General features: G+C 39.4%; 2 protein-coding genes and 1 pseudogene across 2 annotated transcripts; all 3 read right to left on the bottom strand.

The window, feature by feature from the left end:
• Positions 1-1297: 1297 nt before the first annotated feature.
• Positions 1298-3700, bottom strand: LOC105041544 (fatty acid desaturase DES2-like; annotated as a pseudogene).
• A 13702-nt stretch (positions 3701-17402) lies between these two features.
• LOC140856121 (putative pectate lyase 2) lies at positions 17403-22274 on the bottom strand. Its single transcript, XM_073253289.1, has 4 exons — positions 21458-22274; positions 21257-21360; positions 20951-21089; positions 17403-17621 (listed from the first exon to the last, which is right to left on the bottom strand). Exons 1-4 carry the CDS (start codon positions 22163-22165, stop codon positions 17403-17405), a joined length of 1170 nt encoding a protein of 389 aa, XP_073109390.1. The 5' UTR covers positions 22166-22274.
• Positions 22275-24293: 2019 nt separating this feature from the next.
• On the bottom strand, positions 24294-25062 carry LOC140856122 (uncharacterized). Its single transcript, XM_073253290.1, has one exon. It carries the CDS (start codon positions 24956-24958, stop codon positions 24497-24499), a length of 462 nt encoding a protein of 153 aa, XP_073109391.1. The 5' UTR covers positions 24959-25062; the 3' UTR covers positions 24294-24496.
• Positions 25063-25928: the final 866 nt, after the last annotated feature.

Raw genomic sequence — 25928 nt, forward strand, 5'->3', positions numbered from 1 at the left:
TGCTAAATGAGTAACTTATTAGATAGGCTAGATGAGCTAAATGGACATACGGCTTCTTGGAGATGCAAACAGCAACCTCATGTGGTGGACGAAAGGAACTGAAACAACTAGAGTTAGACTAGAAGGAGTGGGGTCTAAGGGTAGGCATAAGCTAGAGTTAGAATGGGAGGAGAGGGGAGGCACGAGAAAGAGCCAGAGTAGAAGGAAAGGGGAAGCACAAGCTAAAGTTGGAGTAGGAGGAGAGGGGAGGCATGAGCCATAATCGGAGTGCAAGGAGAGTGGAGGCACGAACTACCAAAGCTGAAGTTAGAGTAGGAGGTTAAGGCACAATGTACAGAGATAGGAGAGACCATCTTGTACATGAATTGAAAATATAAAACTTGCTAAGTTAAGGCCAACCACTTATAGATATTTTTGCTGAATTGTTAGTTTGGGACCATTGGATGGTTTCAATACAAGCAAAATTCCACGCGGTTGTGCACTGACTTGGCTCCCAAAATACCAAGGCTAATATCAGAATTGGCCAGAGTTAAGGGGTGCACGAGTTTTGTATCCATTGCTCTCAACTTCAACCAAAGGACATGGGGTATTGTAACCCAAAAAAGAAAGGGCGCAGATCCTCTGTGTTGCAAACTTTGCACCATTGGATGGTTTCAATACAAGCAAAATTCCACATGGTTGTGCACTAACTTGGCTTCCAAAATACCGAGGCTAATACCAAAATTGGCAAGAGTTAAGGGGTGCACGAGTTTTGTACCCATTGCTCCCGACTTCAACCAAAGGACATGGGGTATTGTAACCCAAAAAAAAAAAGGGCGTGGATCCTTTGTAGTGCAAACTTTGCATCGCAGAGTGCTGTACAAAGCTTGATTATAGCCACATGAAGAGAGGTGGATCCAATGATTCTCATAAAAGCTTCCCTCAACAGATACTAACAGCGCTAATCTTCTCATAAAACAGGCATTAATAACCCTAGATACATGCCCTCTGCCGTGTCGCTCGCCCTTCGACGTCCACCTCACCATCACCACCACTGTGATGAGGTTCACATGGGTCAGTGCCTCTCTTGCTCGCCCCCATTGTCTCTGGCCAGTACAACACCGCCGCCACGTCTAACTAGACAACTCCCACCGTCACGTCTAACTAGACAACTCCCACCACTGGCGGTGTTGCTTCCTGATCGCTGCCCTCCATTAGCTCCTCCATCGACAACGGCCCACTCATGCAGGACTCTTCCAGCATAGAGCAGGTGGTGAGGATGGTGAGGATGCCGGCAGTGGCTATCATGTAGGCCTCCTTAGGGGCAGCAATGGCATGGAGTTTGGGGAAAGGAAAATGATGATATCAGCTTTCTCTGGATGTGGAGGGCATAGTAGAGGGTTGCAGCGAGGGTAAGAGCAAAGCGGTAGAGGTCATAGAAAGTAAGACCGTGGCTATTGGGAGAAGATGAAGGAGGTGGAGCCATCTGAAGCAGCAGAGGATGTGTAGTTGAGGTTATCAATACAGCTTTTATGAGAAGATTGACGCCATTAGGATTTCTTGAGGAAGGTTTTTATGAGAACCATTGGATCTATCACTCTCCACGTGGCTATAATCAAGTCTTGTACAGCACCCTATGGTGCAAAGTTTGCACCGCAGAGGATCCACTCCCAAAAAAAGGATATGGGGTATTGCAAAGAAAATTTTAAATTAAAACCCAACATAATCAAATATGTATAATATATATAAATATATGTATGTAGGTATGTATGTATATACCTACCTACCTACCTACCTAGGACAATTAGAATGAGAATGAATAATAGCTTCAAAACTTGATTGATGACAAAGAAGCCAAGTAGTTCACTGGCTAAAAGCATGAAGATCATTAAAGGTCAGCTCACAAAGAATCCTTGAAAAAATTAAAATCAATTTCAATAATTTATTCCGCATTGTAAAAGGAGAGAGGAAAGTATGATTTGAGATTCTTTCTACTAAAATTTATGGTCATAATATCTTTTGTTCTTTCTTTATGAATTTCTGCAAAAAAAATACAACCAAGAAGTTAGACATATGATCCAAGTGTGCTTCTGTTTATTTTTGTGCCTCTATCATATGTTTAGTTTTTCTCGACATCCCAAACTAATTGGATTCTTAATATTAAAAAAAAAAACACTTGTCTCTTATCCATATACCCAATTATTAAGTGGACTTTTCCAAAAGCTAAAACAAAGAAAAATATGGATATTTTTCTATAGCACATTTTGTCTCTCGTATCCTCAAATTCCTTGAATATTTTTACTAATTTATTATTTCCATGCATTGTACTTATTTGGTTGCTAGTAAATCCAGATATGCCAGGTCATATGGTCGGCAAGCCATATCGTAGCTACGCCAAAGGAAGCTTTTGGAATGCTAACAAGATAATCATAACAAAGCCATATTTTGGTTGACTTTAGTCAACCAATACGATAGATATTATGTATATAAGTCTCAAATAGGAACGAACATGCGACAATAACATGTGTATAACTTTCTACAAGTATACTAATATATCTACTTAATAGTTTCTTATAATTTAGGATAAATTACGAAAATCTTTCTTGAAGTTTTTTTTATTACATTTACATCCAGTAATTTGAAAAATATACAGTTACACCCAAGACAATTAACGGCGTCCGCTAAATTATTTATAAAATATAAAAAGATAAAAATACCTACGGTATTTCTTCTTTTTTGTTCTTTCTTCTCCCTCTTTTGCCTTGCAAGAACTTTTTTCCCTCCCCCTCTCCCTCTCTCCCCTTCAACCAGGCTCTCATCGCCCACCCCCATTCCCTCCTCCCCCTCCCCCTCCCCCTCCCCCATGGCCTCTCCATCGTGAGAATGCCTGCATCGAAGATGAAGATCTGGGTCAACTCCTGGTCCAAGTAGATCAGGCTGTAGGGGTCGTAGTGGCAGGTGAACTGGGGGTACGGATGATCGGAGATATTGAAGGCTAGATATAGGGGTCAATCGAAGATCAAGGTCACTGCCAAGGTGAGGATGCAGTCGGTCGGGGGGGGGGGGCGGGCGTTGTTGAGGCAACTGGAGTATACCAAGGGAGGGCGGACTTGCACTTGGGGATAAAGACCTCATCGCAGTCGAGTGAGCTGATGGAGTGGTGGTGGCAATGGCTGATCTTCCAGGAGAAGTACGAGACGAGAAGGGCAGAGTGGAGGACGAGGCCGATGAGGCCGTTGAGAAGGGAGGAGTCGGAGAAGGTGTGGTGGCAGTACTTATAGACGGTGACTCGGATGTCGATGAAGATGCAGCCCTAGGCAGCACAGTAGAGAGGCCAGATGGTGAGGCGGACAAGCAGCGGAGAGAGGGTCGGGATGATGATGAGGGCCACATAGAGGAGGGTGCCAGAGATGATGAGGTCATAGACGACGTAGGAGAAGGAGCGGAGGACGGATCTCTGGAAGCAGTGTGAGGGGATGGCCTTCTTGATTTGGCTCAATGTGAATGGGGGTTTCTCCATCGGCGACTGCTGAAGGTAAGGGTCCTCATTGGACCCCTTCCCTCCATCTCTGTTATCTACTATACCCCAAAGAGGAAAAAAATAAAGAACAGACACATACGATGACAGTGAGGTGAGGGAGGTGGTGGAGGAGGACGCCCATAATGCAAATAGGAAATAAACTGATGGCATGGAAGGAGAGGCGAGGAATGTCGAGGTCATGCAATGGCGGTCATCCAGGACAAGTGGGTGTCAGCAATGACAGCATCGGAGCGGTAGAGGTTGCAGAGGCGATCGTGGTCGGGTGGGGGGTGAGAAGAGAAATGGTGTCTATTTTGTGGCATTCAAAGGAGGGGTGGGGAAGGACACTGATGTTCTCAATGCTGGGAGGAAGGCCAAAGGTGGCGGAAAGGAAGGGGTAGAGGAGGGTGCAGAGGGGGAGGCCGTCGGTGGTGGCATGCTCGACGGTAGGCTAGACGAGGGAGACATTGGTCGGGGTGAGGAGGATTGGTATTTTGGTCATTTCAAAAATTTGTAATGACATGACAATGAGGTTTAAGTTAATGTCAACAGACTGTCCAGCGGCGTGGATTAAACTGCGGGATTGACTAAAATGTTAAGGATATAACTGTAAGTTTTGGAAACTATTGAATTTATCTATAATTTTGACCTATTTTTAAAGGATTTTTTGTAATTTATCCACTTCAACCCTTTCAATTTTACTTTTATCATTCGTGAATGGCGTGTTTATCATCTTCAAATTTTTACTCCAAATTTTTAAAGATATTTTTGAAATATCTACTGGAAGGTGCATAATATAAGTTTGACTCGTATTGTTTATTGGTCTAAAAATTCATAATTTCTTTCTAGTCCTTTTTTTATATTTGCACATTAATAAGTTTTCCTATGAACATCCATCAACATTGAGCATATATAGAATCAAGCACATTTCCATCTAAAATGCAAAAACGTTGAATTAGCTTTCTTATATACGTGAAAGCTTAACGAGTTGAATCGAGAAGATCAGGCGTCAGGACAAGGAACCGGAGATACCAAAGAAGCTTCTGGTAAGGAAATACCTAGGAAGTGGGCATTGAGGATCAAGAATCCGTAGAGACTTCAAAGGGAAGATAACATCCCTTAGCAAGAGGTACAAATTCAGTCGAAATGGGCATTTCAATTTGTGCGTCAATCTCGCAACAAAACAATGTCAATAGTGTCTAATGCCAAACTATGTTTCCCGGGCCTCTATGCAGGAGATCTCCTTGCATCCGTGTAGGATAATCGTAATATCAAGCAAAGGGCGAACGAGGTGGCATTTGAAGTGAAAAGAGAGCAAAAGAGAAAATTCCATGCTGTCCTCAACATGCATGTGAAGACATTGGGTACGGCACATGCCGAATGCGGTTGCCGGTTTAAATGTTTCAGCGCGAACGATATCCCAGATTCGTGGCTACCCCGCACAACAAGGATGGAACAAATTAATTATGTTTATCTCTCCCTTTTCCCCTTCATAAATCAATCTCATGTATCCTACCTTCTCACAATCCCCTGCTAAACTCTAATCAATCTTCCATTTTTCTTTCAACGTAATCGTTGACATACTTTTAGGCAGCCTTGAGTACTATCACTTTTCTAACTTGGATTCAACGTTTGCTTGCATTGGAAACACATTCCCGCCACCATGACCTTTAGTAGTAAAATACTCGTCTTAAGGTCATCAAGCGTTTGCATGCATGTGAGCAGTCGACGTAGCTGTCTGACCGGAGGTAGCTAACTTGCAATAGAATGCTTCAAAGCTACACTGCCTCCCTTGACACGTAACCTTACCTTTTGCCATAGCACTCAACTATGCGCATCATCTGACTTACAGTCAATTCTCATATGAGGTCCCAAACCTCCTTCCAAGCCCCCAACTCTCCAACCCAGATCCAGCCCACACCCCCCTCCCTACCTTTCTTTTTTGATGTAAACCCCAGACTCAGCCCTTACCACCACCAACCTGTCTGTCCCATCTGGGAGTCCTCACCTTAGTTTCTGGCCGCCATGAGCCCAGTCTTCGTGTTCCTCATGGCAGTGGCCTTAGCTTCGGCTGGTACCATCGAAGCCATTGGAGACATAGTGGGAATGGCAATGATGGCAAATCATGAGGATTTTACGGCGGCTCCACCGAGGAGAAGCCGTTTCCTGGCGGCGAGGGATCCCAAGGGAAAGAAATGCGACATCGATCCAAATGTCTGTTCGAGCGCCGAGAACCCGGCATCAACCTGCTGCAATACCCAATAAGTCGATACGGACACCGACGTCTTCAACTGCGGCAAGGTTTGCAAGTTCACACAATCATGCTGCGGCGGGAAGTGCGTGGACTTGGCCTTCGACAAGAGGCACTGCGGGAAATGCTTCAACAGGTGCGAGAGGCAATGCTTCTATGGGTTATGCGATTACGCTTGAAGATAATACCTGAAATGTTCGTTTTTAAAGCGAAGAATTTGTTTGTACGATTTCTTCTTTGTTGAGCTAAATATAAACTTAAAAACTCTGGCATATACATGTGATACATATATATATATATATATATATATATATATATATATATATATATATATATATATATATATATATATATATATATATGTTTCACCATTTCGACGTACTCACGTAATAATTAAAGTAATGTACATCATTTTGCTGTCTTTCTTTTTCGCAAGCGTAAACTTATATAAAAGAGGAAGGAATCTTTTAATAATTTTTAATCTTTGATACTAACTGAAGCGCGGAGGTAATTTGCATTACATGGATTCTATGATTTGATCATCTGAGCCTGTTTGCAATCCGGTGGACTAGTATGGAATATGACATGCCCGTGAATGTAGGCAGGCTGTGAGGATTATGTTTAAAGACTAAATGGTGCACTACAATTCGCTCCATTCTTTTATGAAAAGAGCGTTTCTTAATTTCTTCTAACATCTTTTCTGGGATCTTCCAGGACATTTATTTTTCTACCACCAAAGACCAAGAAAATTATAGGTGAGAGACTTTGTTGTGAGTTTGGACCACTTCTGATCGATGATAGCTTAATTTATCATTGGCATAGGTTCAATACGCTGTACGTAGACTGGATGGCTAAAGCCAAGGAGGTTTGAGGCACTTCAAGTTTAGGTCAATTATGATGTCGAAGTTTAGCATTCCTGAAATAGGGGAATTCCCATTGGAAACGGATGTGAAAGCCTGTTAATTGTAATCTTACAACAACTATTTTTTCAAGAAATAATTTGGTACTCCAGACTGGCCCTTGGGATAATGATTTAGAAGGATCATTGGATTTGATATGAATTACTTTGGTCATTACGGATAAGACTCAATAGAATTTAAGAGCAACATCCCACACATTAGAAAGATAAGTGATAATTCAAATTTTCAGAGATCATAATTTAATTATACAACATCTAATTGAGAAGATTTTTTTTAAAAAAAATTGAATAATTTTTTGAATAAGACTTTAGAGGCAGTATTTTCCAAGCCGACCCATAAACTAAACTTTAAGGCCAGTCAAATTGAAAGCTTTCTTTTCAGGTTAAACCAAATTTTTTTTTCTAATAAGATTTTAACTGGATATATATCTTTCAGTCTGAAAAGAGCTGGATGAAGCAACAAAATATAGAATTGATATAGATATCGAGATTTATCTTTTGAAAAATTTTAGCTTTTTCTAAATTATTTTTACTAGTTATAACAATTTTAGATAAAAGAGTCCTATTAAAATTAGAAAAAGAAATCTAATCCGAGTTGCACAACAGTGTACAATGCTACTATAAATAAAGGCTGTGTTTCTTAGATTTAAATCAATAAATAAATAAAAAAGAAACTTAAGTCCTATTTTTATAATATTTTTTTTGTGAGATTCGAGTCGAGCAGATTGAGAAAAATCTTCTTTCTTTCCAATCGGATAAGATAAAAGTGACGGAACAAAAATTAGCATAAGTTCTTATCTCACTCCTATTTCCAGTATTCTCCATGTTTCTCTTCGATCTATGAACTAGTCAGAGTTTAGCACTCCATCACACGCATGCATGCTATTAGAATGGGTCTCGATAAAATAATTAGGTACTTCAAGCTCTCAAAACAATAAACAACAAAGAGATTTGAAAAGATTGAGACAAAAAAAATATAGCACCTATTGATTTACGTGGTTCGCCAACCGGCATGTATATGCATGGACGAAGATGAAGAAGAGATTTCATTATAATCAAAAAGATGGATTACTGAATCATGAAGTAGGATGGACCAAGAAATTCAAAGAGCACAAAAAAAAAAAAAAAAAAAAAAAAATCTAAGCCACCTTTCATATACCTGATTCTTCAATTAAGGATGGATCAAGAAAGTTCAGCAGCAGCTAGTGTGCAGCGAAACTTGCACAAATTTCCTGCAAGCTGCAGCTTGGGTGCATCACAAGTCAAGCAAGTCCAGTGCAGCCTCAGTAGTACATTTCATCCTTAGGAGGCATGGGATATAACACGAATAGGTGCATAACTCAAGCGTTAGCACAGTTCCCCCAGCTTCGTGTACATTGTATCTCATGCATCGTATAGAGCAGGATGTGCAGCTTATGCTGCATTGGACGATCAAATACTACTAGCTAGCCGCACTAATGTGATCTCTACCTAGAAGTTCTTTCGACATTTTTCTGATGTGAGGAGTTTCCTCCAGCCCAGGCCACATATGAGTCAAGAAAAAGTTACTACTGGGTATGAGATTCATGCTGCAGAATTGTCACAGAAATGAGCTCGCGGAGAAGTTAATTAGTTGAACTTGAAGACTCATTTGGAAAACGTATACCACACTCACTTCCACCATTGAGGTCTTTTTTGGATGCTCAGGCATCTTACCTGTCAAATAAGAATCTTAGATATAGGACAAGATGAGAAAGGGGCAGAACCATAAATGAAGAGTCTCACTTGAGCATTCTATTAGGCAGTTTAGAGAAAAAAAGAGGGGTAAAAAAGAATAAAAAAGATAACGCATTCTTTTTGCAGAGGTGTTTTATCTTATATGATTTGCTATAGATCAAAAATTCCCGTCATGGTTAAGTAGTATCTTCCAATTGCTTAACTCCTCAAACTCTCGAACTTATGGCCAAATATCACCAGATTAAAGCATAAATTATCACCAGATTAGATGGCAGATCGAGCATCCAAACAGGGCCTAACTTTCCTTTCAATGTGTGCACAAATATAGCATTGTTCTTCTGTACTTGTCACGCCCCGAACCCAACACCCGGGTCGGATACGTGATGGCCGCACACTCCTTAGAGCAAGCCCTAAAGAATATGCAAGGCCAAAATAAATATTATAACCTTAACATCTATAACAATTAATTTCAAATATAATTCATAAAATCTTGCATAATTACAACTTAAATTTTTTCAATTCTCTAATCAGATACTATGACACTCTATTTATCCTTCTGCTCATCCGTAAATCCAAGCCATAGCCAATCTAAGTCATCCTGTAACTCTGAGAAGAAAAAGAAAGATGAAGGGGTGTGAGCTTTACAGCCCAGTAAGAATTTCCATATCACACTGATATAGTAATATAGTCTGAAAATAAGGATAAGCAATAATATATAAAATCTCATGTTCAATGTCCAAAATAATGCAAACATTCATAAATTTTCTGTCTTGTCAAAATAGATGCATCATCATATGTTAACAGGTAAAACACTTTTGTTCAATAATTATCTCATGTCTTATCTTTCATTTCTCTTTTCATAATCACATGATTTTTAACATTTTCTTTCTGGCTCTGGACTATCCAAGTCTATACCTCAGTCATCATCCGGATCGAATCCACTTTAAAAAGTCTTTCAAGACTGTCCCAGGATGAGCTCCTGGCCGGCTGTCCCACGTACCAAAGCCCGTGAGAGGCTGTCCCAGGCATAAGCTCCTGGCGGGCTGTCCCAGGCATGAGCTCCTGGCCGGCTGATCCACCTGTAAGCCAGTGGGGGCTGTCCCAGGCATAAGCTCCTGGCGGGCTGTCCCACGTATGAGCTCCTGGCCGGCTGTTCCACATGACAAGGCTAGTCCATACCATATATCTCTTTCTTTTCATTTAATCATTATGTGTTGATTTCATCAATCAATTTTGTTTTGCATTATGATCAATTCAGATATGTCATATCCATATAATCATGCCATCAATCTCTGATACATATATATTGACATAACATACTCATGCTCAAAATCAAATAACAGTATCTCAGGTATAATAAATTTATCGATCTCAAATCCGACGATGCAAAACCAACGATGCAAGACCAACAGCAAAATAGCATATACATAATAGTGATCATGTACAGGGATTCTTACCTTTACCGGTGACTGATCCAAACACAGAAATCAATGTTCTTCTTTGATTTATGAATTTCTTTAACAAAATATTCCACTCGATATCATTTGCAGACAATCATCTCTTCGTAACCCTGATCAAATATAAAGATCATATATGGAAAAAATTACCGATAATCGACCTGATAACACAAATCTAGGATCTCTCTTAGGATTAACCAAAATTAGGATTTACCTAAGTATCTGGATCCTCCACTGATCCATAAGACTTCTAGAGAGAAAAAATCCATGAAGAGAGAGAAAATTCTAGAGAGAGAAAGTAGAGAGAGAAAGTGGAGAGAGAAACTTTCGTATCCTTTCGATGAGGCACTCATGATCGAGATCATCAAAGGTCCTATCAGGGTGACTCAATATGAATCAAGTGTTACAAATTTTGAATAGAATCGGACTGGAATCAGATCTACCGCACGAATTTCGGAGCAATCTCAAATCATCTTATTTTTAATTCAAATATATCCTAAGATTTGTGATGCAATCAGAGAGAGTAGAAAGATTCTAGAGAGATAAAATTCACAAAAAGAGAGAAAGATCTAGAGAGAGAAAATAGAAAGAGAATCTAGAGAGAGAAATTGGAGAGAGAAGGTAGAGAGAGGAGAGAGAAAAGAGAGAGAAAGAAGAGAGAAAGGAGAGAGAGGAAAATTCTCTCCTTCTTCTTCTTTTTTATTTTATTTTATTTTATTTTTATTTTTATTTTTCTCTTTCTCTTTTTCCTTTTTTTTTTCTTTTCATTTTCTTTTTCCTTTTTCTTTTCATTTTCTTTTCTTCTTCTTCTTCCTTTCTTCTTTTCTTCCCGCGGCCTCCCTTGGCTGAAACAGGGGAGGACCGTGAGGTCCCCCCCCTCGGTGGCTCGGGCTCCGACGGCTTGGCCGGAGATCCGGCAACAGGTGGAGGCGGTGGTGAGCAATGGACGGCCGGCGGCAAGGTTCGGCCGGCAAAAATCAAAAAGAGATCGGAAAACAGGAGATTTCTTGTTCATGGATTTTCCAGCGAAGACGGTGGCCGACGGCGAGGCTTTGGGCTAGGGGAGAAAGGAAGGAGGGAGAGGAAGAAGGGGAGGGGCTTACCTTGCTCCGACGGTTGAGAAAAGCTCCGACGAACCCCTTTTTCCCATCAAGAACCCGCGGATCCTCTTGGAAGAATCCCTCAATTTCTAAAAAAAATCTCTCCAAAACCAATTGCAGAGACATAAGGGAGGGAAGGGGGTTTTATAGAGGTGATTTTCTACCCCTAATCGGACTCTATCGATCCGATTTTGCCGGAGACGGGAAGGAAGAAGACTCCGGCTAGGAGTCTTCCTCCTCTGTTTTTTTATTTATTATTTTTTTTTAAATCTGGGTTGTTACATTCTCCCCTCCTTAAAATAATTTCGTCCTCGAAATTAGATTATGTCGTTTGAGATATCTATTTCAAAGTATACATTCTTCATGTCATTCTCAAGCTTACGATAATATCATATATATTATTTATTTCTCATGATCTTGTTATAACAAAAATTATTTGAAATCTCAAACTCATCCCTTCTTATTGATTTCTCAACTTTTTGAAGAACTGTAACATTTTGGACTTGTATTAATATACTACCATTATTTGTCTAATACATTTCACTCAAAATTCATAATTATCTCAGACTATCCTTGATAGAAAAATAAATAAAGGTCAAACATCGGACACTCTTCACAATCATCGATTTCTTTCTTCACTTGACCTTCTAACAAATTTTATATGTAGACTCTCATCTTAAGAAAAATCTCAATCTTCTATATCAGTTCGAGTAACAATATTAAATTTTAAAAATATGAGATCTATGTCAGGACATTCTAAATTTGAACTAATATCAGAACTATCAAGCTATTAATAAACTTGAGATATCTAAAATTTTTTGGCATTATCTATAATGAAACAACCTACTAACAAAAATTATCCGACTATGATCAGATTAAAATTATTCTTTATTAACAACTAATGTATTCCATAATATCTTCAGAATCAAAGAATTAATATTTCTAATCAATTTAACCCACCATGCTTTTGCTGCGCACTTTGATCTTGGTTTATCAAATTATATAATTATATCAAAGATAAAAATATCCTTATATGTTAGATCGATCCAAGATAGATCCAACCTTCAAATTTCAGATAAAACTTAGGGCAAAATTTTAAGTTTCTTCATCTTTACTACCTTTGGGTATAGCATATAAAAATTAAATCTTGATCTACTTCCTATATTTGAAATTATTGTATAAGTTTCATCACTCTTTCAAGAATCCGACATGTCTAGAATCGATTGGAGTTAACCTTAGATTTACCTTACAATCATCTAGATAATTTCTAAATCAATCTTTCTTTTTAAAAGAATTACTTCTAACTTGACAAACTAGAAGGACTCAAGCCAACATCCTTAAGTAGAATCAACTTGATTATTTCTTATAGAATTCTCTTCATCATAACTCTTAATATTAATCAATAAATCTATACAAAATCTTGTCCCTTGTATAAGTCATTCAAACTTTAACACTAGTAAGATGTCTTAGATCAATTTAAAAATTCAAACTTTGACTTGAATAATTAATACACTTCATCATCTTCAACAGTCACAAAAAAAAATCTAATCCAAAGATAATAATACGAATTATTAAAGATTTCATCATAACCTGTATATCATACTCTGACAAAATAAATTTTCTTCTTTAATTTAACAACAATATCAAAAGACTTTTGATCCACTAAAAAAATAAACTATTGACTTGAAATTCAATGCAACTTGAAAGATCAAAGAATCATATTCAGAATATGATATTTTGAGTAACCAAAAATTTCATCAAGATGTGTATCTCATATTCTCATAATAAAATTCAAGTATATATATATATATATATATATATATATTTTCATCTAAGATTGGGTTTCATATATGACCTCTTATAGGTTCAGTGTTCAAAAATATTTCTCTCTCATATGATGTAATTTCTTATTAGACCATACCCTAATTAACTTTCTTTGATAAGTCTAAATTCATAATGCTCAGACAATTATCATCAAAATTAAAAAAAAAATATCATGATCTTCAATCATATAAGTTTCACATTCCAAAATCATCTAGTATATTCAACATAACTTATCAATACCTTCCACTTCATTAAAAGGTCAACTCTTTTCATACTTAGGTCAACCTTACTAATTGAAATCTAAGATATAACTCATCAATTTTATTATAGATAACATATGCCACTTATGCATAAATTTCATCTTAATATCTATTGATTCAAAATCTAAATATTGAATCATCTCTTTTATATCTATCATATTCCTCATGATCATAACCTAAGTTCAGATATCACTAGAATTACAATTTTGAATAATTTTAACCTTAAACTCAAATACCACTTAAATCATATTTTCTAGTGATCATAACCTAAACTCTAATATCATTCTATCATACCTTTAATGATCCAAATCTTAAACTCTGATATTATCAATCATACTCTAGTGATTATAACCCCAAAGTTTTGATATCATTTATATGACAATCCCTAGTGACCTTAAACTTGGGTTCTAGTACTGTTCTGTCATATCCTAATCACTTGTATCATTGTCTCCGAATAAACGTAACCTAAGCTCTAAGCTCAAATGCCACTCTGTCACATCCTACTGATCTTACATAAAGTTTTAATATCTCTTCATAATCTCTAGTGATCTTAAACCTAAGCTCTGATATTATTCTATCTCATCCTAATCATTTATATCGTAATCTCCAATGATCATAACCTAAGCTCTAATATCACTCTATAATATTCTAATCACTTATATCATAATCCCTAATGATCATAACCTATGCTCTGATACCATTCTGTCACGCCCCGAACCCAACACCCGGGTCGGATACGTGATGGCCGCACACTCCTTAGAGCAAGCCCTAAAGAATATGCAAGGCCAAAATAAATATTATAACCTTAACATCTATAACAATTAATTTCAAATATAATTCATAAAACCTTGCATAATTACAACTTAAATTTCTTCAATTCTCTGATCAGATACTATGACACTCTATTTATCCTTCTGCTCATCCGTAAATCCAAGCCATAGCCAATCTAAGTCATCCTGTAACTCTGAGAAGAAAAAGAAAGATGAAGGGGTGTGAGCTTTACAGCCCAGTAAGAATTTCCATATCACACTGATATAGTAATATAGTCTGAAAATAAGGATAAGCAATAATATATAAAATCTCATGTTCAATGTCCAAAATAATGCAAACATTCATAAATTTTCTGTCTTGTCAAAATAGATGCATCATCATATGTTAACAGGTAAAACACTTTTGTTCAATAATTATCTCATGTCTTATCTTTCATTTCTCTTTTCATAATCACATAATTTTTAACATTTTCTTTCTGGCTCTGGACTATCCAAGTCTATACCTCAGTCATCATCCGGATCGAATCCACTTTAAAAAGTCTTTCAAGACTGTCCCAGGATGAGCTCCTGGCCGGCTGTCCCACGTACCAAAGCCCGTGAGAGGCTGTCCCAGGCATAAGCTCCTGGCGGGCTGTTCCAGGCATGAGCTCCTGGCCGGCTGATCCACCTGTAAGCCAGTGGGGGCTGTCCCAGGCATAAGCTCCTGGCGGGCTGTCCCAGGCATGAGCTCCTGGCCGGCTGTTCCACATGACAAGGCTAGTCCATACCATATATCTCTTTCTTTTCATTTAATCATTATGTGTTGATTTCATCAATCAATTTTGTCTTGCATTATGATCAATTCAGATATGTCATATCCATATAATCATGCCATCAATCTCTGATACATATATATTGACATAACATACTCATGCTCAAAATCAAATAACAGTATCTCAGGTATAATAAATTTATCGATCTCAAATCCGACGATGCAAAACCAACGATGCAAGACCAACAGCAAAATAGCATATACATAATAGTGATCATGTACAGGGATTCTTACCTTTACCGGTGACTGATCCAAACACAGAAATCAATGTTCTTCTTTGATTTATGAATTTCTTTAACAAAATATTCCACTCGATATCATTTGCAGACAATAATCTCTTCGTAACCCTGATCAAATATAAAGATCATATATGGAGAAAATTACCGATAATCGACCTGATAACACAAATCTAGGATCTCTCTTAGGATTAACCAAAATTAGGATTTACCTAAGTATCTGGATCCTCCACTGATCCATAAGACTTCTAGAGAGAAAAAATCCATGAAGAGAGAGAAAATTCTAGAGAGAGAAAGTAGAGAGAGAAAGTGGAGAGAGAAACTTTCGTATCCTTTCGATGAGGCACTCATGATCGAGATCATCAGAGGTCCTATCAGGGTGACTCAATATGAATCAAGTGTTACAAATTTTGAATAGAATCGGACTGGAATCAGATCTACCGCACGAATTTCGGAGCAATCTCAAATCATCTTATTTTTAATTCAAATATATCCTAGGGTTTGTGATGCAATCAGAGAGAGTAGAAAGATTCTAGAGAGATAAAATTCACAAAAAGAGAGAAAGATCTAGAGAGAGAAAATAGAAAGAGAATCTAGAGAGAGAAATTGGAGAGAGAAGGTAGAGAGAGGAGAGAGAAAAGAGAGAGAAAGAAGAGAGAAAGGAGAGAGAGGAAAATTCTCTCCTTCTTCTTCTTTTTTATTTTATTTTATTTTATTTTTATTTTTCTCTTTCTCTTTTTCCTTTTCTTTTTCTTTTCTTTTTCTTTTTCTTTTTTCTTTTCTTTTTCTTTTCTTCTTCTTCTTCCTTTCTTGTTTTCTTCCCGCGGCCTCCCTTGGCTGAAACAGGGGAGGACCGTGAGGTCCCCCCCTCGGTGGCTCGGGCTCCGACGGCTTGGCCGGAGATCCGGCAACAGGTGGAGGCGGTGGTGAGCAATGGACGGCCGGCGGCAAGGTTCGGCCGGCAAAAATCAAAAAGAGATCGGAAAACAGGAGATTTCTTGTTCATGGATTTTCCAGCGAAGACGGTGGCCGACGGCGAGGCTTTGGGCCAGGGGAGAAAGAAAAGAGGGAGAGGAAGAAGGGTAGGGGCTTACCTTGCTCCGGCGGTTGAGAAAAGCTCCGACGAACCCCTTTTTCCCATCAAGAACCCGCGGATCCTCTTGGAAGAATCCCTCAATTTTTAAAAAAAATCTCTCCAAAACCAATTGCAGAGACATAAGGGAGGGAAGGGGGTTTTATAGAGGTGATTTCCTACCCCTAATCGGACTCTATCGATCCGATTTTGCCGGAGACGGAAAGGAAGAAGACTCCGGCTAGGAGTCTTCCTCCTCTGTTTTTTTATTTATTATTTTTTTTTAAATCTGGATTGTTACACTTATGTTCTCCTGGTATACTACTAGCAAGTGGAATTACCAAGTTCTAACAGTAAAATAGAGGACGTTCGCCAGGTCTTCGCCCATCTATCAGTCTTTGATCTGGAGCAGATTGCATGTTTAGATCTGCGTCGTTGTAAAGGGTTCGGGTTGTATCCTTTGCATGAAAAAAATGATTGATCTTTTTTTACGACATCATCCATCGGATCGCAGCATGCATAGTTGTCAAAGTCCTCCAACCTTTTTCTTCCGTCCATCAGCACAAATTACAAAGCAGATGTTCCACTTTGAAATTGTGCACGATCTAACGGTTCATACCACGAAAGAAGAACAATGAAAGATACAACCCGCGCCCATGGTAAAACGGTGGGTTAATTACCACCTGTGCTGTACGATCCACCAGCTGCGGAAACTCACATGGCGAAGCAGCCCTGTGACAGGCGATATGCTGCACCGCTCATCCACATGAATACCTGATCCAAGCATGGCTGCCATTTAACAGACACGATGCACGCCATCTATATGATTAATTGGATCCTTGGCATGCATAAGAAATATTCCCCTTCCCTTCTTCTCTTGCTTAGAACCTGAGACCTCGACAGGTTGATGATTTTGGGAAACTAATGATTTTTATCATACAGAAACCTCACGATTTTTGAACAAAGTGTTATTCGTTTCTTGGCCCCTCTTCATCAATAATCCAGGATCTAGCTCTGTATATTCATATTAAAACGACGCGTTTCCTTGCATGAGCAATGACTGCTGCGGTTTGGAAACATATGCTAGGCACTAATTACCTTGGTCTTTTTTCGTTTGGTCATGGTTAATTATTTGGACCATGGAGACAGAATCCGTAGGGTAATCCGGTCAAGAGTCCTCCCAATTTTTCGTTCTTCTGCCTACTTTAGAAGAATACCACATGCAATGCAACATGTATATATAGAGGCAAAGGTGGTCACAATGAGGCTAGCTTGCCAATCTTGGGAGAGAGCAACGACGCAATGTCGATGGGTCCCCTTCTTTTCCTATTGATTTGCGATTGTTCATGTACCAGGACATGCAGTATGCTTGTACGGGCTAAACAAACTTAAAGGATGATGCATCACCATCTCACACTTAAAAGAGAGAGAGAGAGAGAGAGAGAGAGAGAGAGGAAAACTTGAGGCTTTTTGGACAATAAGCATTACTAGATGCACGGTTCTCCAACAACACAACTGAGTGTGCCAGAATCTGCAGTCAACGATGGCACCTTTGATCCCTCGGCAACCTGAAACTTTTGTGATGGAAAATAATTTGGAGCACAACTCGCTGATCCTAATGAAACAAAGTATGCACCATTTAAGAAATAATCTTTTGAAGATCTCCATTCCCAATTTTGCGATCCACCTCCCAGTGGCTGAGTGACCTAGAATAGGCGTACACATACGAAAATCGATCAGTCCAAATTGAATGATACGTTGCATTAGTGCTTTACTAATCAATAGAGATACTTGATGATGTAAATCTCTATTGATGAAGCACTTTTATGGTTTTAATATATACACTTTTATGGAGTAATAAACTAGCTGCTAGTTGTGGCTTTTTCACTTTCAAGTTAAAATTAGCTAGTATGTAGGCATACAATCGTTAGCCATCTAGATTTCTTATTTTAGATACATGCGGCCATAACTGGCATGCAGAGAATCGGTTATCAACAAATCATGCAGGGTTACAAACTTGCAGATTAGAGAGCATATCTTGTGCCACGCATGAAATTAAACATTTTTATAGTAGGGATGGCAAAATTAATCCGACCCGATGGGTATACACCCTACCTGAACCCGGTCAAACCCGAAAAATAGGGTTTGACTGGGTTTGGGTTCGAATTTGGATAAAACCCGAAAACTATAGTACGGGTATGGGTAGGGTATGGGTAGTGCTATTTTCTACCCGAACTCGACCCGAACCTATGGGCATGGGTAATACCCGAACCCATATCTGAATATATATATATATATACATATATATATATATATATATACATATATATATATATATATATATATATATATACATATATATATATATATATATATATATATATATACACACACATATACATATACATATACATATATATATATATATATATATATATATATATATATATATATATATATATATATATATATATATATATATATATATATATATATATATATACACATACATACATATACATATATACACACACACATATACACACACACATATATATGATCTCTCTCTCTTTCTCTCTCTCTCTCTATATATATATATATAATTATATATATGTATGTATGTATATGTATGCATGCATATATGTATGCATGTATGTGTGTGTGTGTTAGAAGTGTGTATGTGCGTATGTATGTATGTATATATATATAATTGATAATTCTATTTTTGATTGATAATATGCATAAAATTATTTTACTTTTTTTTTGGGTATAGAATGGACGGGTATGGGTTGGGTATGGGGTGGGTATGGATTGGGTATGGGGAAATGGATTACCCACGGGTATCTCCGAATCCGTTGGGTATGGGGATGTGTATCTCTTTTCTTACCCGATTGGGTATCGGGTAGGGTTTGGGTATAGGGTATTAAGTTCGGATTTGGGGATGGGTAGTATACTACCCGACCCAAACCCTATCCATTGCCATCCCTATTTTACAGCCTATTGAGGGCCAGAGGACGATCTAGTCTTCTCTCTACTCACAGTACAACGGTCATGAAAGGGTTGACGGGATCCATTTTTCAAAGCTATCTTTGATGGGTGTATACATAGATGAACCAGAACGATATTTATAGCTGCCATGGATTCTCCCATCACAGGTCCTGATTCTATCAGGACCCTTGTTTCCTTCTCTATGCAAAATTAATATAGTACACGAATTTGATTGGAAAAACTTTTAAGGATGGTCCAGGAGATCATATATGATGATAGTTTAGGATATATATTAAGAAACAATGCTAACACTTTTATTCTAACATTTGTAGGTTGTAGAATGAGGGCCTAACTTGTTTTCTGGTCCCAAACATTTATAATGGTGATTTTAATGCCTCTTTTTTTTTTTTTTGGCTACCCGATATGTCATAACCGACTAGACTAGCTGGGGCTAATCTCCTTTTGTTATACCCTGCACCTCTTGCTCAAGTGACAAAAGGCTTGGGCAAGTGGTCACAGCATTCAAACAAGATTTTGCTTATGCTAGACTAAGAGCAGTTACATGTTACATGAAGAACTAATACAAAGCGAGATAAAACATTAACTCGAGGAGTAAAGGCTTGTAACTCCATGTAGATTTAAGTGGGAAGAATGCCAAACTTATTACCTTATTTATGTCTCTAACTCCTGATTTAATTTAGCTAAATTCTAACTAATTATGATCAAAAGTTTGTGTTGGTTTCTGACTTCAATTCTCCTCGTAACTCCCAAGGATGGCTATGGATGATGTACCGTCTTATGTCAAGTTTATAGGGAACTTGATATAGGGTCAACTAGGTTGACTCAAACTCAACCTACTATTTATTTGCAGCAAGAGCATGGATCCTCTGCAGTGCACTGTAGGGTATGGTGCATCACGCGTATCATCCATCGCACGATGGATGGTCATGCACGGGCAATACGTAGAAGCAGGCCATGTGATGCACATGCTCGCAATTAAATGCAGCCATCTATCATGCGATGGACGGTGCACATAATGCACCATGCAGTATAATACATTGTGAGTACCGTAGAGATTTGCAGTAAATAATGATGGAAATACTAAATGATTATGGATGTAGCGTACCAATACAACAATTAAATTTTTAGCTAAATATGCTGATAAGTTGGCCATATGTCCATGTTGAAGTATAAGATGATGAATAGTGTAGATTTTGTATTGGTATGATTAGATTTAGTGGTACGGTGATAAAAAAAAGTTAAAGGAGAGAAAGAGGATGGATGGAGAAGGAAAGATGAGAAAAGAGAGGAGAGAAGAGAAGGGAGTGGAGAAGTAAAGGAGAGAAGGGAAGAGAGACGAGAGTAGGAGGAGATCGGATAGAGATAGATATGAGCTACAAAAGATAAAGAGTGGTGGGACATGGTTAGGTTAGGCAAGGTCACGCTTTTCTTATTGGTTGCATGTGCAAATTGTCTTGATCTTTCGAATGAGAAATTTTCAATTTGAGACTCGCAGAAACCGATTTAATTAGCCAATGAATCAGGTTCAACAGACCCATAGCCAAACTATAGATCAAGACCTGGTTTGGTGATGACCCTTACTTAGTGATTCAAATAGCAATCCTATTAACTTTGGCATGTGATTCAACTCCAGATATGGTGAAATAAGTTGGGATATTTGAATGACACTTGAAACATTTATTTGTTTATGAAAAAATAATATTTATTTCATAAAACAACAACATGTTGTGGTTTGGGATATGCAGCGTCTTGTAATATTTTCTCCAACTTATCCTTTTCTAGATTGGATGCTTTTGCTAAACACAAGGTATTAGTAGCTTTTGTTGACTTTGGCTATAAGATCTTTTATTGCATGTGCTAAATAATATATATCTTTATCCAATCTGAGATGATTCAAATTTTAGCCCTAGTTCACCAATGAACTTCATGATAGCGAAGATTTTTTTTTTTTTTTTCCTTTTAGCAAATTGACGTATGGCCAAGAGCTATGCACCGAGATCTAGAGAGACAGAGAGAAAGATCTTACTTCCTTGGTCTGCGGATTATCCAGAGCATGGTAGTAGTTTCCCTCGCTAAGGATGGTGGGATTGGAACTCCCTCCTATAGCATACAACTCCCATCCGTCGTATCTGTTGCTCGCTACATGAGCATACCCTGTCCTGACCCTACTCATGCATGCGTCCACCAGAAGAGTCATTAATTAACAAGTAAAGAGCCATTTTTCTTTAAAAAAAAAAAAGGGTAAATAGTCACGCAATCTTAGCTAATAGAATTAACGTTGGCACCTCGACTTGAAGTACCATGGAGACTACAGCAAGCCTCCATCAGTTACCTCGGCATCCTCTGGACCAAGTTCGGTCCAAAATGGTTGAAGACTACCGTCACCTTCATCACCTTGTCCGCATCAAACCCATCCTTATGTCCAAGCAACATCACCTGCGGCATGTTGTAAAGATTGTTTCGACATACAACAATCCACGTGCAAAGATCTATACAATATCTCTTATAGCTTTCTGAACATCAGTTTCAATACCTTATCATGATCTGAGAAGAAGTTATTAGAGATGGTGACTGCAGTAGAACCATGAACCACATCGATGAGTCCATCCGTAGAATGAGACAGGTTGCAGTGGTCGATCCACACGTGCGACGAAGCAAATATGGTGATGGCATCCCCTTCATGGCCTCCCCAGTGCTCGACAACCGTTGGGGAGATACGGACCATGCCCGGCCTCCCACGAGTGCAGTTGTGGATGCCTAGCCCATGGATTATGATATGGTTCACTTGTTGTATCCTGATGCATGGCCCATCGGCGATCGCCACCTTGGCCCCCCTCCCGTCGATGGTCTTGAAGCTGTTCATGAAGAGCTCGCTCTCAAGTCTAATGACCATGTCCTTCTTGAAGACTATCCACAGAGGCTGTGTCTGGATGGCACCGTAGCGGAGGGTGCCTGGCTTCGGGTTCGTGGCGTTGTCGGAGGGGTCGGTGACCGTATAGATTGTTCCATTTTTCCCTCCCAACGCACCCTTGCCAAAGCCCACAGCGCAGTCGGCCAAGAGTTTACGGTTGGATGCCCATCCCGGATCGCAACGCCAACAAGCATCGATCTGGTTCATGATCTTCTCACAGTGATGGGGTTGCGAGTCGCCGGTGGTGGAGTTGTCGCATGCCGCCGCGTAAAGAGGGACGAAAGCCAACGAAAAGAATAGATATGGAGCCAAGGGATAACGAAGGGCCATGTTGCAAGAGAGGAAGAACACGCCTGATGCTGGGGAGTGGAGGGGATCCCAACTTACCGAGAGGAATATAAATAGTAGAGCAATCCAGTATGACGAAGGTGATGGTAAAAGTTGTTTTAACGAGCTAGGATTATGGTTGTCATCAAGACGTACGTTTATTACACATCAAGACGTTTATATTTACATCAAAAAAAAAAAACATCAAGGCGTTTATATAGTAAGATGTATCCAATATATGATTCATCCGTTTTTACTTACTCGAAACAGAAAACAATGGGTATGATGCGTCCGTTTTATCAAAAAAAAAAAAAAAAATTTATTACACAGCTTCCGTTCCAGTCCTGGTTAAGGGGAGCGGAGCATGTTTGACCATTTGATGGTCCAGTGGCTCAAAGGTAGAACGACCATCCGATCACGAACAGAGATCCGCGAACCTAGTAGATCTCCATATCTCCAGATCACGTGCCTTTACATATGTATAGGTCCATGATCGAACAGCCAATGCTACGCAGGGCCATCAAAAATGGTCCAACAAGCGGCAGAACTTAATCAGCTCCTTGGTCATGACACTCGTATAAAAAATCACAAATTAAACACCTAAATTTTAATTGAAATAGTTTGTCCCCATCATCAATTTAACAGGCACAACCACGGTGAAATGGTGACTGAGTGCACGAGCGACGCGTGCCCTCATTGTATCGCACTCTCACGTACGCATGATCATTATCACACAGCACTCCCCACAATCACCACCCATGCAGGGTGAATCTTGCCACGAGCGGCGTAATTCGGTCCTACTCTTAATTTACTTTCCCATCGTCACCTCATTCTCATCCTCCTCTCGCGAATCTGAACAGCCCAGAGGAAGCTTTTCCTGATCCCTGAGCGTTGAAATGTCGACAACACTGCCGTAAAACTGTCAAGCATCCCCTGTTACGACGAAAAATTATTGGTTGAACCAGGTCCACCACGTCATTTTTGGACCAGTTCAACCAATGATCGACACGTCGAGAGACATTCACATTGGGAGAAAAATCGCACCGATGAAATAAAATGACTCCATTGCCGTTCCCATTTCCCAACGACAGGCTCATCCCATCTCGCCTTTTTCCTCCGAGATAATCACCGTGAAGAGAATGTGAAATAAAGTGAGTGTGAGAGGGAGATCGCTCTAATGCCATTCCCAACCATGCACCACCTATAGGAGAGCATCGGCCTCGTGCCGGCGAGCAGAGTCGGCCCTCAACCGAGTAGTCACCAAGAGCCCCACCGGCCGATACTTCAAGCTCGATGCCCCACCAGCGTAGAGTGTGTAATCAATATTGTTAGTTATACCTTAGGAGGACTGACCGGCCTCCTCTAAAATCAACAAACAAGCAAAAATGTATGTATCCACTTGTACAATACTATGGTCTTCAAACCACAAACATATAACCAACAAATGCCCAAATACCAAAATTTGTTCACCATTTTCCAAGTCAATTATTTAGGCCATCTGATAAAATTTATCCCTCTATTGTTAAAACAAATACAGACTATCTTTTGGTGGGTTAGAACACATATAGTATATCATTCAACGATTTGTAAACTTTCCCATCAATGTTAATAAATTATCTTGTTATCAAAAAGCCTCCAATGACTACTTAATTAGCCCCAAAATTTTGGTGAAAAATACTGGGGCGTCACTTTTGTTTAGCATGACACAACGCACAAGCGATGATACAGCTTTATACAAGAGCAAGCTGAACCATGCAACCTGAATATATCACAACACTAACTGGTTTCAAATTGAGAATTTTCTTGGGTTGTCTTCCAAAGTTCAAAGCTATTGAAGTTTATGAGTTCGTTCGCTTTGTAGGTTTGAGCGGCGCCTCACAAAATATTGAAAGTTTATCCTCCAAGAAACAAGCCACATAGGCCGAGAGCAAAAAACAGCTGAGATACAAGACACCCATTTTCCTCTCCATCCACCCGTATCTGACATGGATTACTCCATGCATCCACCGGAATGCTAACGTATAGCGCCTTTTGCAGAAGTTATATATCCGAGACATCCCCTGATCCCACTAGTAAAAAGGATTTCATTCGGGCTGGCAAAGGACTTTGAAACGGCTCAGACAAGGCAATATATTAATTGAACATCTTAATTTATTCCGAAAATGAATACAGCCAAATGGCATCAGCCATCATTATTTCCTCACTCGACAAATATATCTTTTATACTCCAACGAATTTAGAAAAATAACGAAATTAAAGAAAGAAAAGCCCCCATAACAAATATAAATCTTAGCCGTATCCTTATATAATTATCACCATAAAAGAAACATATAATCAGGCATAGTTGCACATCCCATACGAGCAGAAGCCTCCCTTCTTGCACCTGTTCTTGCAACTCCCACAGTTGTTGGCATCGAACATCACGTTAACGCATCTGCCGCCACAGCATGTTGTCCCATATCGGCACCTCAGCCCGCATTGCCCGCAGTTGAGGTTGTCCTTCATCACGTTCACACACTTCTTCTTGCAGCAGTCCGGGCCGGGGCTTCCCTTGGCACGGCAAATCCTGGGGAACCTATTGCATGTCATGGTGGCTCCATAAGGCTTGGACTGGGCGAGGAGGAGACGGCTCATTCCTATAGCCGGTGATGATTCATCATCTTCTGAAGAGACTTCGTCGGAAGACGATGTCGTGGTCAGGTTTTCTTCATCTATATCGGTGGTTGCGAAGGCGAGAGTACTGGTGGCCAGAGCCACGGCTAATGCCATAATGAAGAAGAACCTAATTGCCATCATTTCTAAAGGTATATGGATGAAGATGTACGAGTATCTAGAGGATGGGGAGAAAGAGAGGGAAGAAGGCCTTATGTTAATGGGCTCTGGAGGAGAAATGAGAAGGCTTGGATGAGGGGAGAGGATGGTGCATGTTGGCCTTTTATAGGGAAGATCTGGCGGAAGCTGACCAAAAGGTTGGTTGGGAATTCAACGCCATGGTTGCCTTATTTTATTGCTTGTGGAATACATTTCATTCAAGTAATACGAAAGTTAGGCCTCCCAATGGAATATCATGGACAAGAGGTACACCTAGGATTAGCCAGTCTACTGCTAAGGTTTCTTTTGATGGACGGATGGGTGGGTCGCAACCTTGAATTGCAAACTCGTAATGGTCCACGGCCAATAAAGTTTGTTGTTTCCCTGGGGCCTTATCAGGCAAACTTGGACGGTCAAGGGACTTTTCCGCACGTGGTTCAGGTTCCTTGATTTCTTGCATTTGGGTCTTCTTTTTATCGTCTGAACAGTTGTTTGTGCCCGATGCAAGGCTGGGGCGTCCATAGCATGCATGGGTGCATGTTTGACCAGATCACTTGCAATGCCGTCTGAAAGACTCGGCTTCTTTCTCACTATTTAAGGCCTGAAAACTAGATATTAATGGACCATAATGTTTGGTATATTGCTGCACAAAGTTTGATGACTTGATGTCAATATATATATTGGTAAAAGATTTTGATGATCTACTGTTTATATTATATAGCATGTAATTTGGAAGGTTAAGAGATCTGCTGGTGTGAAAGGCATCAGGACTTGTAGCAGTAGAACGTGCTGTTGATTGCATTCTAGATACGTGCCAGATTGGTGAGACTCATGGGAGTAAATCTTGAAGAGGATGGCTAACTATGAATTCTACACATCCATTAGTTATGCCCGCATGAAAAAGATAGCCGCAAAAAATAAATCCTTGCTGCTGAAAGTGATATTATCTGGCTAA

The sequence above is a fragment of the Elaeis guineensis genome, chromosome 3 (genome assembly GCF_000442705.2).
Source record: "Elaeis guineensis isolate ETL-2024a chromosome 3, EG11, whole genome shotgun sequence".
Lineage (NCBI taxonomy): Eukaryota > Viridiplantae > Streptophyta > Magnoliopsida > Arecales > Arecaceae > Elaeis > Elaeis guineensis.

Excerpts from the sequence above, each read along its gene's own strand:
- LOC140856121 (XM_073253289.1), bottom strand. The coding sequence starts at position 22,165 with ATGGCCCTTCGTTATCCCTTGGCTCCATATCTATTCTTTTCGTTGGCT. Across the intron at positions 21,090-21,256 it reads TTGGTCCAGAGGATGCCGAG|GGTCAGGACAGGGTATGCTC; the intron begins GTAACTGATGGA and ends ATGCATGAGTAG. Across the intron at positions 17,622-20,950 it reads ATAATCCGCAGACCAAGGAA|GTCACTCAGCCACTGGGAGG; the intron begins GTAAGATCTTTC and ends CGCCTATTCTAG.
- LOC140856122 (XM_073253290.1), bottom strand. The coding sequence starts at position 24,958 with ATGATGGCAATTAGGTTCTTCTTCATTATGGCATTAGCCGTGGCTCTG.